The sequence below is a fragment of the Curcuma longa genome, chromosome 11 (assembly GCF_044706935.1).
Source record: "Curcuma longa cultivar G26 ecotype Majalengka, Jawa Barat chromosome 11, ITB_CL_G26_1.1, whole genome shotgun sequence".
NCBI classification, from domain to species: domain Eukaryota; kingdom Viridiplantae; phylum Streptophyta; class Magnoliopsida; order Zingiberales; family Zingiberaceae; genus Curcuma; species Curcuma longa.
Genome location: NC_133871.1, coordinates 8,660,638 through 8,678,228, shown reverse-complemented (window position 1 = coordinate 8,678,228; position 17,591 = coordinate 8,660,638). Strand labels below are relative to the sequence as shown.

General features: G+C 34.9%; 1 protein-coding gene across 1 annotated transcript; it reads left to right on the top strand.

Annotated features, from left to right (window-relative positions):
* The first annotated feature begins 846 nt into the window (after positions 1 to 846).
* LOC141838265 (uncharacterized) lies at positions 847 to 16,082 on the top strand. The gene is made up of 13 exons (XM_074725694.1): positions 847 to 1,330; positions 2,319 to 2,465; positions 2,560 to 2,772; positions 2,857 to 2,946; positions 4,763 to 4,879; positions 6,532 to 6,801; positions 6,954 to 7,110; positions 7,814 to 7,891; positions 9,126 to 9,226; positions 11,018 to 11,188; positions 12,213 to 12,287; positions 14,497 to 14,589; positions 15,601 to 16,082. Exons 1-13 carry the CDS (start codon positions 932 to 934, stop codon positions 15,922 to 15,924), a joined length of 2,235 nt encoding a protein of 744 aa, XP_074581795.1. The 5' UTR covers positions 847 to 931; the 3' UTR covers positions 15,925 to 16,082.
* The last annotated feature ends 1,509 nt before the right edge of the window (positions 16,083 to 17,591 follow it).

Genomic DNA, 17,591 nt, shown 5'->3' with positions numbered 1-17,591 from the left:
TAATAAGTTAAGAAAGAGTGACAATTGAATGAAGGCCATTTACATTATTTTTTTTTTCAAAAAAGATAATTTTTTATTTCCATCTTCAATTTTTTTATTATTAATTTTGAATTATTATTTTAATACAACTCTCTATTAATTGTTAGTAATACAGTAATAATTAAGTACATATATTATATTAAAGTAGTCTATTTTATATATTTCAACTCTATCTTTTTTTTAAAATTATTTTACATTCAGAATTAAAATTAAATATTTTATACATTTATTATCCCTCAAATTTTTCATAAAAATTATAATAAAAATATGAATTATTATATCAAAAATTAATTACATTAACAATATATAAACTCCTAATAAAGATCTTTTAAGAAAATAAAAATCGACGATTATCTATTAATTCAAAATAAATAAAACAATTTAAACCACTTAGGATCTTAATTTACAAATATACCCTTGAATACCAACTCCGACAAGCATTGAAAGCGTCATTCCGTAATTGGGGCGTCAGTCCTGCTTGTCTACCAGCTTCACGTTACGATCGACCTCGCGGGGCCCACTTTTTACTCGTCTACTTGTCTGTGGGATTTACTCGAATGAGTATCATTTAACACAAGGATTTGTTTACGGGAGAGGACAAAATGCGGAGTAGACGAAGCGCGTCGAGGGAAACCAAATGGTCAACAGATCTAACGGTGTGAACTCTCGGTTATTGTTATCATCGACGGCCAGATCTTCTCCTTATCCGTCACCCTTGTCGTTTTTATCGTTTAATTACTAAAACGCCCTTCTGCTTACTAGAAAACTCGTCTGCTGCTGTGAAGTGCCGACGGTGATTCCCTTGCGGTATCAATTCTCGTCGTCTCTCTCGCTCCCCTCCGGCCGTGACTTTCTTGCGGAATCCGACGCGTTGAGTCGAGATCGTACGGGCATGGCGGAGGAAGAGGAGTTCGCGAGGGCCGTCGAGGGCGGGCTGAAGCTGGCGAAGCGTGTGTATGCTGGAAAGGACCGGCAGATCTTGGCGCCTCCGAATCCGGTGGCGGGGATGGATCGTAAGGAGGACTTGTTCCTTCCTTCGGCGCCGATGGTGTACGCGGTGATATCCGACCCCCGGATCGTCGACAATCCGGATGTCCCCAGCTACCAGCCGTACGTGTACGGGAAGTGCGAGCCCCCGGCCTTGATCCCTCTCCATATGGTAGACATCGCGATGGAGGTTGACTGCCTCCTCGATTCGACCTTCGTTTCTGTCCGCGGCCGGTGGCGGGTCCATTGCGTGATGCGGAATAAGAGCTGCAACTGCCGACTGGCTGTCCCTATGGGTGAACAGGTGAAGCAAACTCGGTCCCGTTTTTTCACAATTTTTTTTGGCGTTTGCTTTTCCAGTAGCCAGGATTACCACTAAGCTATCATTTAATATCATTGATGAGCAATTTAGCATGTTGATTGCTCTGATATCATCTTGTTTGAAATATTGAAGCTCCAAGTGCTACCAATTTCCAGGCAAAGTGAAAGAAAGACAAAAACATTTGGTGTTAGGTGGCCTTATGAAAGAAAGACAAAAATATTTGGTGTTAGGTGGCCTTATGAAACGATAGAAAATTAGATGATGTGCAATAATGCTAAGTATACAATGACTTAATATGGAATTACAAGGACTTCCCTTTGTATATTGGGACTAATAATATTGATCATCGTGGAAAAACAAATTGAAATAATGCTTGTAATCTGTATTTTGTTTTAAAAGAAATATATTTTATAGGGAATCTTTCTAGTTCCTAACTTCTACCAGATCTTAGAGTCAGTTTGTGATTTCAGTATTTCACACTAATGAATGAAGTGCACTTTTATAGGCTATGATTTGCAGAGATTTTCTTTAAGGTTTGTTTTCTCCAATTTGCTTGATGTTGATAATGGACTGGAGATTGTTAAAACATAAATATAGTATTCAGTAACTTCTGAATTAGTCACGTGAGAAATGTACATAATTAACCGTTTAGAAAAAATTTCTCCCTAGGTTTTTATATCTTCAATATATAAAGGGGATATACAACTTATTTTGTATACACAACCATTTATAAAATATATGTATAATTTTCCTCATTAGGTTTTTTTTTTGTATCTTCAATATAAAGGGGATATACAACTTATTTTATTTCCTGGTAAACTTCTAAGCCAAATAATCGTGTAATAAAATGTGAATATAATAATCATCTGGAATTTATGCATTCTGGCAGGTTTTCATGGCTGTCTTTTCTTTTGCAATCTTCATAGCCTTTGCATTTATTCATATAAACTAAGAATGGTGTCGCTAACAGGGTTCGGTTCTAGGTGTTGAGATTGCGGTTGGTGGAAAAGCATACCATACCCAGGTGATTGAAGAAGAACATAACATTGGAAATAGTGCTGAAAACGAAGGCAGTGGCTTCCTAAAACGACAGATATTTTACTTAACAATTCCTCAGGTGATTCAGCCATAAAAATTTCTCTTATGGGTCACATGCTCCTGAAGTTTGAACTACCTATATAAGTAGTTTTTATATTTTCTGTTTTGCCAAGGTCAATGGAGGATCAGACATTTCTATCAATGCAAGATGGTCACAAAAGTTGACATATAATTATGATCAGTTCTTGGTTAGCATACCATTCAATTTTCCAGAATATGTCTCTCCTTTCTCAAAAATTGTTGCAAAAAGGGAAAAGATTCAGTTAAACCTCAATAGTGGTTTTGGAAAGGAGCTTCTGATCCAGAAGACAAGCCACCATTTGAAGGTGATGATTGTGGTTTATTATTGAACATTTGGAACACATTGACTTAGTTGGATCTGCTAGTGGCATTTCTCATTCCTTTTCCAGGAACAAAATCGCCAAGCAGGAAAGTTAAATTTTTTGTATGAAGCAGATGTTGACAGTTGGTCGAATAAAGATTTTGAATTCTCATATAGTGTAAGTTCGAATTTTATATAATATCGATTTTTTTTTCTTATAAAGTTTGTCGTCTTCATAACAAACCTATGATTATGAGATTAGTCAAGCCTCAAGGTTTAACATCTCAGAATCATTATTGATTTGATCTGTAGCTGAGATGGTGCACTGACCCTTTTTAGCATAGGCTGCTTGTTTGTGCTGTTAGTTCAAGGAAACTTAGTTTTAGACTGGCTTCACGTTTCTGATTTCCTTGCACTTGCCTATTTATTTTTAAATAAAAACATATCAATTTCATATATAATTTATTTAATATTATGTAGAAACAACTTGAAATGATATATATTACTCAAGTGTAGTACTCATAAATAGTTGCATCTTAATTTATTTACATAGTTGTTGCTATATTTAATTGTTTAATTGAAATATTCTTGGAAATCAGATCTATATCAAATGGGGTTTGAGATGAGCTCCATTGGTGGAATTGAATTTTTATCGATTAGTTTGGCTTGGACTTAACTCTGGGCTTAATTTAGACTTTGATTTTCAGTTGAATTATTTTGAATTGTACTGAATTCAATTGTCAACAAATTAATATTGATCTAGGTAAAAATAGGATGGGTGAGGATACTATTAACTTATTTATTCCTCATCTTATTCTTTGCATTTACATGAGATGGAGAGAGATCAATCACATTGCCTAGGTGACTTGCACTTGGCACAAGTGTGCTGGGAGACTGTGGGAGATATGACAAGGAGCAATAAGAAATCGACTAGGTTAGAGGATGATTAGTAGAAGAGGAGGAAGGGAAGGAGAATAAAAGCATAAAAGAAGAAATTTTGGTAGGTCACTCATCTTTCCTTGCCACAGTTGGCAGTTTGTATCTTCTAATGCTGACATGAACAATGGCATCTATAGTAATTGGTTTCAAATGACATATGTTAATGAGTAAGTTTGCTCATGAATGTATTGTTTCCATTTCGGTCCTTGGGCAGAATAAAGTGGTTCGTGCATGTGGACAAGCAGGAACAACATTTGAAACCATGCCAAGTCTTGCTTCATTAATTTTCATTATCTGCTAACTTGTAGTAAAACATGACCGTGGCAACTACATTGTCAAATGCAATTGTGACTTGGTGCATGGTGGTTAACTTTTATTCCAAGTGATAGCTTCGAATCGTAATAAGATTGAGTTACACTGAAGGGCTGAAACTGTAGATCTCTGTGCTAAATAAATTTGTCAATTTCCTTGCTGACATGCCATGTAAACTTACCTGGAGCTTTAAACTAGTTCTGCCTACTGCATATGATATGTTCTCTTTTTTTTTTGAAAAAAAATTAGCGGAATAATAAATGGAATCTTGCTTCATGCTTAGATCAATTCAAGATCACATGAACTTGTGTAGTAGACAAGCAAGTAAATCATAGAGCTAGTAAATGCTTAACTAATTTTACATAAGGAGTATAATTGACTCGACTAAATTTCATTAGCTAGAGGTCAATCACACCAATGATTATGTTGTCGTTGAGTTAACATTTGTTTATTTGAACTGTGGTCAATAATAATATTGCTACAATACATGAATGAAACTTCTTTCAATTATAGAAAAAAAGGATCTGCATGATGGATTTTTGAATACAGAAAAAGCTGCTTTTAACTATTGTCAGTTACTTTTTAAATTTGAATATGCATAATAAAGCAACTCAATGTTTGGTGCAATTAATTTTGTCTCCCATTTGACAATTCAGGTAAGGGAATAAAAAATAACTTTTGTGCTGTTTTAGGAAATGTAGTGCACCATTACATCTTTTTTTTTGTCTTATTGTCTTCAACAGCTTTATTCAGATGACTTGTCTGGTGGTATACTCTTAAAGTCTCCAACAACACTTGATGGTGATCAGCGAGATATGTTCTGTTTTTATCTTTTTCCAGGAAGTAATCAGAGAAGAAAGGTCAGTCTTTCTGCATCTCAACAATGCATCTTGTGCCCAACTCAGAAAGTAGCTAACTTTTTTGTTTGCAACACCTACCAACATGACATGTGACTTTATATTTCCAACTGAGGACTTTGCAGAGTGATTAACAGAGGGATTTAGTGTATGATGACTAATAACACTAAGAGGTCAGATATCTTGGAAAGACATGATAAATATTTGTACATGATGTGCCAAGGGAAGTTAGTTTCTATTGAAATTGTGGTCATCCTGCATCTTAATTTGACTGATGTTGTTTTTGTGTTGTGGTTCTCTAAATTCTTTGTATATATAGTTTTCAATGTATCCAACTTTTTGGACATGCACATAAATGGGAACTTCTGAGTTCTGAGTTTATTATGGCTCATGTGCATGAGAATGTGTTACTATTCTTTTCATTTGTGCCATAATACACATGCTTTTCCTGAGGATATCGCATCACTGTACCTACATATTGAAACTTGAGTTGACAACAGTTGGAACAAGATATAAAGTATCAGCCTGTGATAGGGGTTTTGTCCCCAGTCCGAGAACAATTTTAGTACCTTGATGACGCATGCTAACTCTTGGTACCTATAGAGTATGTTCAGATTAATTTAGGTGGTTTTTAACTCTTTTCATCCCCCTCCACTTAGTTTATTACTTCTATAAATAAGGCTAACTATCAGATAGTCAACTGACTAACTATCAGATACTCAACTGACTAACTATCAGATACTCAATTGACTATTGTTTTTATTATAATATAACATGCCAATACTTGACATGCTTCACTTGTGTCAAGATGAGTTTTACTCCTCTAATGCTCTTCCACCTAGCTTTTCATTTTCTAAAAATAAGGCCTAGATAGTCAATTTAATTAAAACCTTATTGAACAATACCGAGTCAACACTGCATGCTTTGACAAACATTGAAGTGTGCCAAGATGAATTTGAATGACATTTATTTCTTTAATCTCTTTTCACTCAATTTGTTTACTTCCAAAAATAATAATATAACAACTATAATGGATCAAATTAAATTTTTAGAGAAATAGTTTGCAAAAATACAACAAACATTAGTTGAGATATCATTAGTTGAATTCATCCAAATTCAGCTTGACAAGATTTGACTTATACTGAAGCAAAATATTAGCACGGTTTATTACTCTTTGACAGGAGCAATGCAGTTAGAGACTATCTATGCCAACCAATATCAGTTTCTATAATTTACAATGATGGTAAATTTTGACTATGCCATCAGGCATGAAATGCAATTTCAACATAGGAAAACAATTACCATTACCATGGATCTTAATAGATTTTTCAAATGGTTTACTTAGAACATTTAATTTTTATATCATCAATTGACTTGTTAGTGTGATTTAAGCTTCTAGTCTGTTCTTTCTTCGTGACATGACATTTACAACCTCATTTGTTGTACTTTGATTTCCTTTTTCGGGGTTTCCATGTATAACTCTGATGCATGCGTAGAATGAGCTAAACATTTTAAAGGAAGCACACAATTCAGTAGCCAGGGAACGTCTTTAATATTAGGTTACTTGTAATTGTTTATTTTCCTTGAAAATGTTTCTTCCAAGTTCCAAGTCAGTGTATAAATTTTTTATTTGGATTTTTTTTCTATTGCAATAGGCTTTCAAAAATGAGATTGTCTTTGTTGTCGATGTAAGCGGAAGCATGCGTGGAAAGTTTATTGAGAATGTTAAGAGCTCATTAGCTGTGTCACTGTTAGAGCTCAGGCCAGGAGATTTGTTTGATATCATAGCTTTCAATGATGAGCTTCACTTGTTTTCACCGTGTTTAGAGCATGCTACTGAAGAAATGATAGAAAATGCTATCCAGTGGATGAATAAGGATTTTATTGCAGAGGGTGGAACAGATATAATGCACCCCTTGATGGAGGTAGCTTTTTGTTCCCTATTTGTTCAAAATTTCAAATTCCTACCAACCTCTGCTGGATGAATTTCAATTGTATCTCTAGACTTTGTTTTTTGCCTTTTGATGAATGCAGTGAAAAAAAAAGGATTGTTCTGTTATTGTTTCTTATCTTATAGGCAATTGGTTTATTATCAAGTACAAACAGTTCAATTCCACAAATTTTTCTCATAACTGATGGAGCTGTTGAAGATGAACGCAACATCTGTAATACCATTAAAACTCTTCTGGCAAACATTGGATCTGTATCTCCTCGGATTTCAACATTTGGCATTGGTAAGTATATAGATCAATGGCATATTATTAAGTTACATGATTTTGTGGAAACTGCACCATTCCAGTACTTTGAGTGATTGTCCCACAATCTGAAGCACTAAAACTAAATCAGGAAGTGTTTGTAATAAGTTTTTTTTGATAGGTTCCATCTGTTTACATTTTCTATCAGCTTGTGCTTTATGTATTTGGGGTGACAGTTAAAATGATTATCAACATAAACTTAATCTTGAGACTGACTGCAAATGACAATATGAAATAGTAAATTGATTCTTTTTCTCTGACATATATACATAATCTCTCTTGTTCCTGTCTCCTAGCCGTTTTACGCAACCAGGAAGCCAAGAAGGGATTATCAATAATCTCTGAAACGTTAATTTGCAACTTCATGACAACATTTTTTAGTACTGGGTGTTGCTAATAGATGAATTGTCTTTATTTTGATTTTTTTATTATCATGTAAGATTCAATTATTCTCAGCTTATCATGAAATTGTAGAATATGCAATCCTTGTTTATCTGAACCTCAGCTATAGTTCTAAGTTTATTATCGAGGTTTCTATGAAATCTCTTCCCACTTGATTGTTGCTACCTTGGAAGACTATGCTTTATATATTGTTTTCTGTGACTTTTGAAGCCCCTATCAGGGCTTTGTTCTGTATTAATTTAGGCTAATCTTTTCCTGTTATACTGAAAACATGTTTTAGGTTCTTATTGCAATCATTACTTCTTGAAGATGCTGGCTTCTATCGGGAGGGGGCAATATGATGCTGCATATGATCCAGGTCTCACAATTCCAATTTTATCAAAGTTCTTCAGGCATCCTTAATTTGGTTTAAGCTCGTCAACTTAGGAGTTATTGCTACAGTGGTTGTGTGTAGCAACCATTTCAATTTTCATTTCAGATCAAATAAGTCAAAATACTGTATATCTGAGGGCAATTAGATGCTACTCCAAAAAATTATAAAAGGAGAGACAGTAGGTTGAGATGAAGACATGTCAAAAGGCCAATTGATTCTATAATTTGACAAGCTATATTGGTCAGTCGTAGGTATAGAAGGTAGATCAAAGAGAACTCTGTTTTTCTCCATTAAATGTGATTTAAGAGATATAGCGTACTCCAAATAGTTCAAAGTAGGGATAAGATTCCTGCAGCCAGCTGATCTTAAATAGTTGAGACTAACAAGCCTTGATAATGTTGCTGATGATGAAATAGTGGTGTTTTGGTCAAATGATTTTAGGTTATTAAATGATTCCTTTTTAAAACACAATTAAAAGTTAAAACTATCTATAAATAGCCCAATTTTATGGTTGGCTGTATGATTCGGGTTTTGGTTTGGCAAAACTTTTCACAGTCGGTCCTCTCATCCAATGATTTAAAATCTTAATCGATCGGTTAATAATGAACCAGGCAATATGCTTTCTTAGCCCACATTGTTATATCTAGTATCTTTTTTTTAGAAACATGGTGAGAGGAATGAATAAAATTTGCTTCTGCAAAATTCTGTTTATGGAAAAGGAAAGTTGATCAAAAGTAGCTTCTGAGCTTGTATAATTCCACTTCCCTTTGTTGTTTACAACTTAAACGACCAACTGCCTATTTGGTAGCTGTACTTGAAATGTCTTGTCTTATGCATAGGAAAACCAGATAGTTATATTTTTAGCTTACTTCTTGGAGACATTGTTCTCAAGGTTGACAAACTGTACAATTAAAATGTTCATTTTCTATGTATGTTAAGGCAGACTATTTATTTAGAAATTTAAAGCTTCACATTTTAAAATTGTGCAAGATCAATCAACAATTATTGTCTACCGCTTAAACTGCTACTAGGATGCTTTAATCTACACATACAGCCAAGAATAGATTTGGATTTGAAGGCCAGGCTTTTATCCATTTGTAATTTTGTATACATCAGTTGTATATTTGCTTAAAATTTCCTTATGAGCCATGATCTCTGTCCTAAGATTTATGTCCATCTTCATTATGTTTCATATTAATTGTTCCATGCTTTTATATAGATTCAATAGGAACACATATTCAGAAATGGTTTTGTAGAGCTTCATCAACCATAGTTGCAAACCTGAAAGTTGACAGCTTCACTGATCTTGATGAATTTGAGGTATGTTCTGCTGATTCAGGTGATGTCCATACTATCTTCTTTAATATCTTCCAAATCATGAATGAAATTTGAAACTTGAATGTATAAGAAAACAAGATAAAACGTACTGTATTGATGTCAGATTCAATATAAGTCCAGAAAGATACCAATTCAAAGATCAGCACAGTTTGGACAGTGTTGACATGGTTCTGAACTGAACCTATAATTTTGATCAACCCCTATAGTTTGTTTGTTTTTGAAAACAAAACTATTAATTGTCTTGTATTTAATTGAACTTATATTTTGTCACAACTCAAAAATTATAACAAACATTTTAACTTGGAGCATAGTGTACTTAGGAAGAGCACTTCCAACAATGTCTTCTTAGTAAGTCTCTACTATACTAGGATGGTTTTTGCATTGATTACTTTATGTAATAGTTAATTAGTTATGTTGATGCTAGGATGCGGCATGCTTATTGCTCTCATACGAATAAGTTTGACGGTCCATTATATAAATTGTGGTACTTTTTTCTATCAATTTGAGTTTTTGAAACCAGTCCCTTGCCAATGAACTTTGATATGGCTTAAGAGCAAGAGCAGGAGGTACATAGTTCGAATCCTACTTGTGTCAAAAAAGAAAAAAAAATAGTCTCAAGATGAGCATGAGTGACCAAATTCTAAGATGCTCAATGCTCATCGGTCCGATATGGATAAATGTGGCGGTTCATTTTATAACTTGTGGCATTTTTCCTAACAGCTATCGCTAATGTTAGTTGGCCTAAGTTTTAGTCATGGTTTAAAATAGCAGCAGCAAGGAGCCTTTCACTGAGGATGTTGGACGGATTTTCAGGATGTGAGGGAGGACACAGTTAGTGCTATAGAGTGCTTGGAGTCGGGGGACTAGTCAATGTTGAACTTGGAATCAAACTTGGAGACAAACATGGAGTTGAGGATGGCAAGGCACGAGTTGGCGTCGCCAAGCTTGCAAAGGGACTTGTTCATGAGGCATTCCTCTTGCTGCTGTGTTGGAAGGCAAGGGAGTTGTAGAGGATGACCTCAAATCATCATAATGGGAAGATTTTCTCATGGTGGGCAACTACATTAGGCATCATCCAGGGAGTTGTAGAGGACCTTAAATCATCATAATGGGAGGATTTTCTCATGGTGGGCAACTACATTAGGCATCAACCAGTGTGGATGATGCCTATGCTTGGGTTCAAATGTTTTGGAGAAGTTGGCAGGGTAATGTTGACATTACACATTTAACTTGTTCATTGCCACTGTTTCTGCCTGGCTGAATGGACAACCTTCTGGTGTTTTTCTTCAATAGATGGCAATTATCTTATCTTCCACTGTTGCTTAGAATGAAGCAGCGGAAGGGGATTTACATACCGTGAGCTTGGTCTTCCGCTCTGCTAAAATGGGGCATTTAACTGTAATTAGACAGGCCCCTACTGAATCAGATATTTGGACCTTATAATTGTCTCAGCTTAAATCACTTTGTATCAACTAAATCATGGATAATCCAATTCATTCATGTTACTAACAAAATTGAAGATTCTAGGTTTTTCCTCATTCAGCATATTAAAATTGAAGGATTCATTGCAATTTTCTTTGGGTGCCAAATGAACCAAACAATGAACCAGTAGTTTGGACCTTTTAAACTCAATAATGGATAATCCAATTTATGCAGGTTAGTGTCAAAATTTATGAAAAAAATACTGATCAAATTCATCTAGCTTTTACCTCATTATCTAGCATTACATTTCTCTGATAAAAACAAACTAAAACCTGCTACCTTTCCTTTCAGGTCTACTCTATTAATATTCCAGATCTTTCAGCTCAATGTCCACTGATAATATCAGGCCGATGCTATGGAAAATTTCCAGAGACTCTTCAAGCTAAGGGAATCTTGGCTGACATGTCTGATATTGTTATCAACTTGAAGGTGCACAACACAAAAGATTTTCCTCTTGAGAAAGTAAGAAACACACAGTTGAGTAGCATTTCCTTTGTTTTCTATGAAATGAGCCTATGGCTGAATATTTTCATCTGAAGATCCTTAGCAATTGTGACATAAATTTCTTGTCAAATATCAATCTCCACAATTTTGGCTGTGTGATATCATCTGGTAAAAGTGGCCTTGGCCTGTACTGGTCATGATGTGTCTTTTGACATGTTAGTCAAATGCTAGTTACAGAAACAATAACCATTGTGCATGTTGACTAAATGTTTGCATCAATCAGCCAGTAGTAGCAGTTTTTGGAAACAAGAGGCTGGTTCCTATTTAACTTCTTATTTGTTTGAATCTGAAATTTAACAATAAAAAAATAAGAGTTATAAAGATCTGATATTAAAGAACTCAGTCTTGAGAAAGAACCTTTTATGGAGTTTTTGATGTTATTGCCTTTAAACTCCTTAGTCATAAAAGAGATGTATTCGACCCATGTATCTATGCTAGTTTCTTGTTTGCCTGGACACTATATTTTTGGACTTATTAATGCAGATGTCCCTTCCTGTCAGATATTATGCTTGGATGCTTGTTCGCAAGCAAGAATCTGATATTGACAGATTGCAGACTCAAAGATGAAGCTTAATAATATTGGGAAAACCCATAACAAAAGAGCTAGATTCTATTAGAGGTTTGAGAAAAATCATTAGCGATCTAAGTTGTACATGCTATAGAGCAAAAACATATTGCAGATGAACCATGCAGACTTAGGAATGTGAAAAACTGCTAGGGAAAAAGTCAGATCCTATTGGAGGCTCGAATTGTAATCAAGGTCCGATATTTTAGAGTCACATGAACTTACTATTTGACTTGCAACTGAGTTTTGTTATCTGAAACATGGTGTTCCTGTGATTATTGAGTACTATAATAATTGCATGGCATCAAGATCTTTTATCCCTCTCTCTATATTTTTGCCTATGTATTTGCTGTATCAAATTGGAACTGCTTTCTGCAGACGACTAGATAAAAGTGTTTTTATTGAATGTACTCACAGGCTTTGGTCAAGCAGCATATTGATCTTCTTACAGCTCAGGCATGGTTTACTGAGAGTAAACGACTTGAGGAAAAGGTTTTGTGCGACTATACTTAGCATTACACTATATTTGCGATCTAAGTAATGAAAATTTATTTGCATAACTTCTCTTCTGTACCAAGCTTTTCTTGTCCTAGTAATCTTGTTCTATTCCTTCATGCATACTCTTACCTTACTGTGTTAGAGTCATTGTTTCAGATATAGCACTGTTAGCTGTAACTATTTCTTTTGGTTATTATTATCCTCACATCCCCTAGATAATATGTTTGGTTGCTCTTGTGGCAAATCAAACTGTAATTGACTATGCAATTCCTCGAGCGTGGGAACTGTTCTTAAAATTCTCTGATAGTTTGAAGAACTGATGCTGCTATTCAGTCAGGTGCAATACTGAAATCTGGTAAAGTGTATTTCCCAACTTCAAATTTTTCTATGAATTAAGCTAACACTCAATAAAATCCTATACATAAATACTGATCTGCACTTACTTGAAATAAATCATGCTTTATGGTGGTTTTACACCCCAATTAAATGCAGTAATTGTTTGCTTATTAACTTTAGTGGTAAATCCTTCATATCAATTTACTACGTTTCTGATTAACTAATAATCTCAGACCTGCTGGAACTCTGTAGATCTAAAATTCAATGCATAATTAGTATGATCTCTGCATAAACATAATGAGTATTTTTTTTGTTTTGTCAATACATCCATTTATTTTAAATCCTACTACCTACATTGTTTTTAAGAATTTCGCTTGCATAGGATATGCTTCCTTTTTTCTTTCAACTTTCAAGCAGCAAGCCTCTTCAAGAAAACATGCATGACCATGAAAGATCTCTTATGAGACATGAACAATCTTTGATTCTACATCCATTAACAGTTGTCTGCTTTTAACCAATCAGAATCATTTTGAACCACATATATATTCAGTAAAAGCAAACTGATTAAAAAATAGAACACCTTAGAAATATCACTATAAGGGCCTGCTTTTTATGGTAAATAAATTATATATGTAAAATATTTTACCATGAAAATTTTTCTAGGAAAATTAATTATCTTCCCTTTTTGGGGAATGATACAAGAAAAATATCTTCTCTTTCTGTCCTTCCTGCAGGAATAGATGATGGCAACAATCATTGATTGGTTGAGCTAGTTGGTGGTTGTCAATTGATCAGTGATTGACAACCCACCAACAGGGTTGATTCGCTGTCAACGGTCGATCAACAAGGATGGTTGTCTGACCTAGGTTTGGGGGTGGAGGGAGAGTCATTGTTTGTTAACCATTAGATAGTTATTGACTGGGTGGGATAGTCAATGCGACCAGTAGATAGTTATTGACTTGGTGGGACAGTCAACGATTGTCAATTTGTTGATTGACTAACTATAACAGTGAGTGGTAGTTAGTCAACTACTGGGTATGGTTGATAAATCTGTGGTACTGATCAGTGGGGATGTTCAGTCGACAAGGTCATTCAATGGTTGTTGCCATTTGCTAATCGAGCTACTTGCTGGTAGGGTCAATAGCTGATGGACTTCATGGATTGGTGTAGGTAAGAGAAAGAGGAGCATACTCTTTAATGGAAGAAAATGACTTCTGCTTATTTCAAGTAAAAATTATTTTTCTCAAAATGCTCCATATTTTCTATTGACCAAGATTTTTTAATGCGACAAAAACTGAAAGAATCAAAAATATTTTCCAAAACAAATGGACCTAAGTTTCCTAAAGCAGTCCAATCTAACTTTCTTGCAAAACAGTCTCAAAACAGAAAGGTAAGGAAACTGATATCCATCTTTGACTCTGCAATGAGGTTGCTCCTATGCATGTAGAGTTGAGGAGCAGTATCATTATATTCTATTTGCAAACTTCATGTATTGAGCATATTCCATCAGTTTTGTTTTCAGTGTTTCCTCTCAAAATTTCTTCTCTCTTTTGTGTTGTTTCCTCTTAAATTTTGAAGTTATGCATTTGTTGAGAGAGGTTTCAAGTATTTGTTCCTTATGTAAGATATGGTCAATAACTTAATGTTCTAACAGAGTAAAAAATCTGTCTGGTATTTTGAAATGAAAATATGATCAACTTTTTTAATAATGAGATAGATTTCTCTGTAATAAGACATGTCGCTTCTTTGTCATGTACCTGACTTTAGTAATTAGTATTGTATTCATGATAATGTTAATATCTACCATAATGTTGATAAGAAGTAGATGAGTGACACTTGTACTTTTTCTATTTTTTTTAATTTTCAGGTGGCTAAATTAAGCATACACAATAGCACTCCTTCAGAGTATACATGTATGGTTTTACTTCAAAATGACACTGTAAAGGAGGCTGTAAAACAGGTACAGATGATGTGCAACTGCATTTATACCACACGTAATGTGAGATTTTCATATTTGTGCCATTGTAGCCATTGCAAATATCAAGTTTTCTGGAAATAATTCATCTGTTCTCAAACAAAAAGAGAAATATCCTATGAAGGGAACATTTTAGGAGCGAGATTATAAATTCTCATCTTTATTATCTTTTCCTAGAACATCTCCCAATTTATGTTGCATCAGTAATAGCTAACAACTTGCATTAAAAAAATAATGATATGACATGTTTTAGCTATGGAGTAGGGATTTACCAACACCTGTGCTTTAATTTGGTTTTGTGAACTACCAGGATCAGAAAAGAAATTGAGATGTAAGGATTGTTTTTAAAAGTTGTGCTTAATGTTTGAAAAATGTGTGCTCTATTGCATCAGATATGCTCACATTTATATTTGCAGTCATAGATTGCTTTGGTCCCAGTTGGTCTTCTCAAATAAATTTAGTTGTTTATCTTTTGTTTAGTTGATGGTTTAGATAAAAGAGATCACGCCAATCAAGCTTAATCTGAAGATTTTTTGTAGCAAAAGTTGTGTGCTAATGAGTTATTTCAGCCTTGAGAAGTCAATGAATCATAACTTGATTCAAATGAAAAGAGGATTACAGGGTGATAATTGTGAGTATTATTACATAATGTACATGGAGGTCATAGGTTTGAGTCTCAAAGACCGTTTCTTGCAAAGCAAGGTAAAGTTACGTACAATAAATCCTACCCGCATTGGCAGCTTTGTGCCCGGGCTGCCCTTTATTACATAATGTACATGAAGGATATAATCAGTTCTTAATGATCCTCCAGCTATGGTGGAAACTTAGATCTTATCTAGTAAATGCCATGAAGATTTTAAGCATCTTGTTTTTGTCTTGTAGGCATAAACTATTTGTTATCTGTCTGCATTGCCTACGCCTAACACACTTAGAACCTTGGAGTTCAGCACCTTTTTTTCTTTTATCAAACCTCAAGCTGGTGGATAAACTTTTTAGGTCAAGAAGAAAACATCTGTAAACCAAGCAGGCCAAGGATACAATTATCCAACCGTGGTGCATGGAGTGACTATTGGCTTCGGCGATCCAACTGCAACCAAAGAAAATCGCCAATTTGGGGAACTGAAGAAGCCTGAGATCCTCGCTGTCTACAACAAGACCATTGGCTGCTGTAGCAAGATAGCCTACTGCTGCTGCTGCCCCTGCTGCATAAACAGATGCAGTAGGATAAACGATCAACTTATGATTGTTTTAACACAGCTCTGTGCAGCTCTATCATGCCTTGCCTGCTTAGAATGCTGCAGTGAGTTATGCGGCAACTAGTTATATTTCTCTCATGTTGTGTTTTTGTATCTTGTATCAATTAGTGTGTATGCATATGCTGTTTATTTTCCTTTTCCAGTTGCAAACTGATGTTACTCAAATGAGTGAGTTGTATCATATAACGCCGTTTGTATTTATTGTTCCATTTGTCATTGTTATCATCTGACTCGAGTCACAAAGAAGTGACACCAACTGATTTTATTTGTTTTCTGGGCTGTAGATTCCAGATCAAATAAGAATCATAAAATAAGAGAAATGCAACTCAACTTGCATGGGATCCACCAGCAGCAGTCACTCAACCTTTTGCAAATGATGTCACTGCTTAGCTCGTTCTATTTGTGCTCTTCAATATTTATAAATATAAAAATTAGATGGTGTGTGTGCGAATCCCAATTGCAACCTTTCCATTTTGGAGAAGTGTCTTCTTCATTCTCAAAGCAGGTATGCTGGAACCCGAAAACTCATGGAGAGCAAGCTGCAGTGTCACATGGCTTTTCTTTTCCTGCACCCTAAAACTCATGGCGAGCAAGACTCAGCCTGTGGCATTCTCCATCTCATTCTTCATTCAACATCATGCATCTCGAGAAAATGGATGAGAAGCCCTGACTGCAGGATATTGATCCCCTTTTGAACCACATGGGAGAGCAGTTCCTTCTCTCCTACCCCCAAAACAGGTACCCTTCGATCAGTGCTCTAATAATCTATTTGTTTCTTCACTTGGACTTTTCTCGAATTTCATCGTACTTATATTCTTGACTTGTGTTCTCAAGATTTGATTATTTCCACTTGATGATTAATCATCCAAACGAATTTAGAAGAGGTCAATCTAGATATTCAGATTGGTGATTATTATTGTACAAATAATTTATAAGTCTTCTTTGGGAATCTACCTTCTTATCTATAGCTAAATATTCAAAAGATTGACGCTTGGTTGTTATGAACATCTCAAGAACACTAGGCAAGACTTTTTTTTGCTCGAGAACTGTTTTTGTTTTTTTTTTACCATTTGCAATTCTTGCGTGTTTACTTTTCTAAACCTCAGAACCTTCGAGTATTGTTTCCTTAATTAATCCTCGTAATTCCTGCAACTAATTAACAACGCATAGATTTTTAAAGTGGTCCTGTTCAAACTCTTAGTCATTCTTGCGTGTTTACTTTTCTAAACCTCAGAACCTTCGAGTATTGTTTCCTTAATTAATCCTCGTAATCCCTGCAACTAATTAGCAACGCATAGATTTTTAAAGTGGCCCTGTTCAAACTCTTAGTCAACTGATCATGCTTGTTCATTTTTTATGCACCTTTTAAGGCTGCAGGTGAAATAGACTTCTGCAACTGGACCCCTTCTGTGGCCTAAACATCATTAACGTGTTAGAACAAGCATCTGGATAGTGCTAACCTCGTGATTAAGCATTAATCCTAAAGTAATATTATTTTTATTATGTATTCTGTCCTCTGTAAAGTGTATTGATTAATATAAGCACTGATTAATATGGATGGACTTACGTGGACTCAAAAAGAAGGATAAAATTTCATATTGTCTGATAGCATCAGTATCGGAGTGACAAATATAAGCTAGTGTTGTCCTGGCCACATGCTTATAGAGCTGGGGAACAATAATATATCTTAATCTGGTAGATCTAAGAAGTAGTTATACAGCTATATACTAT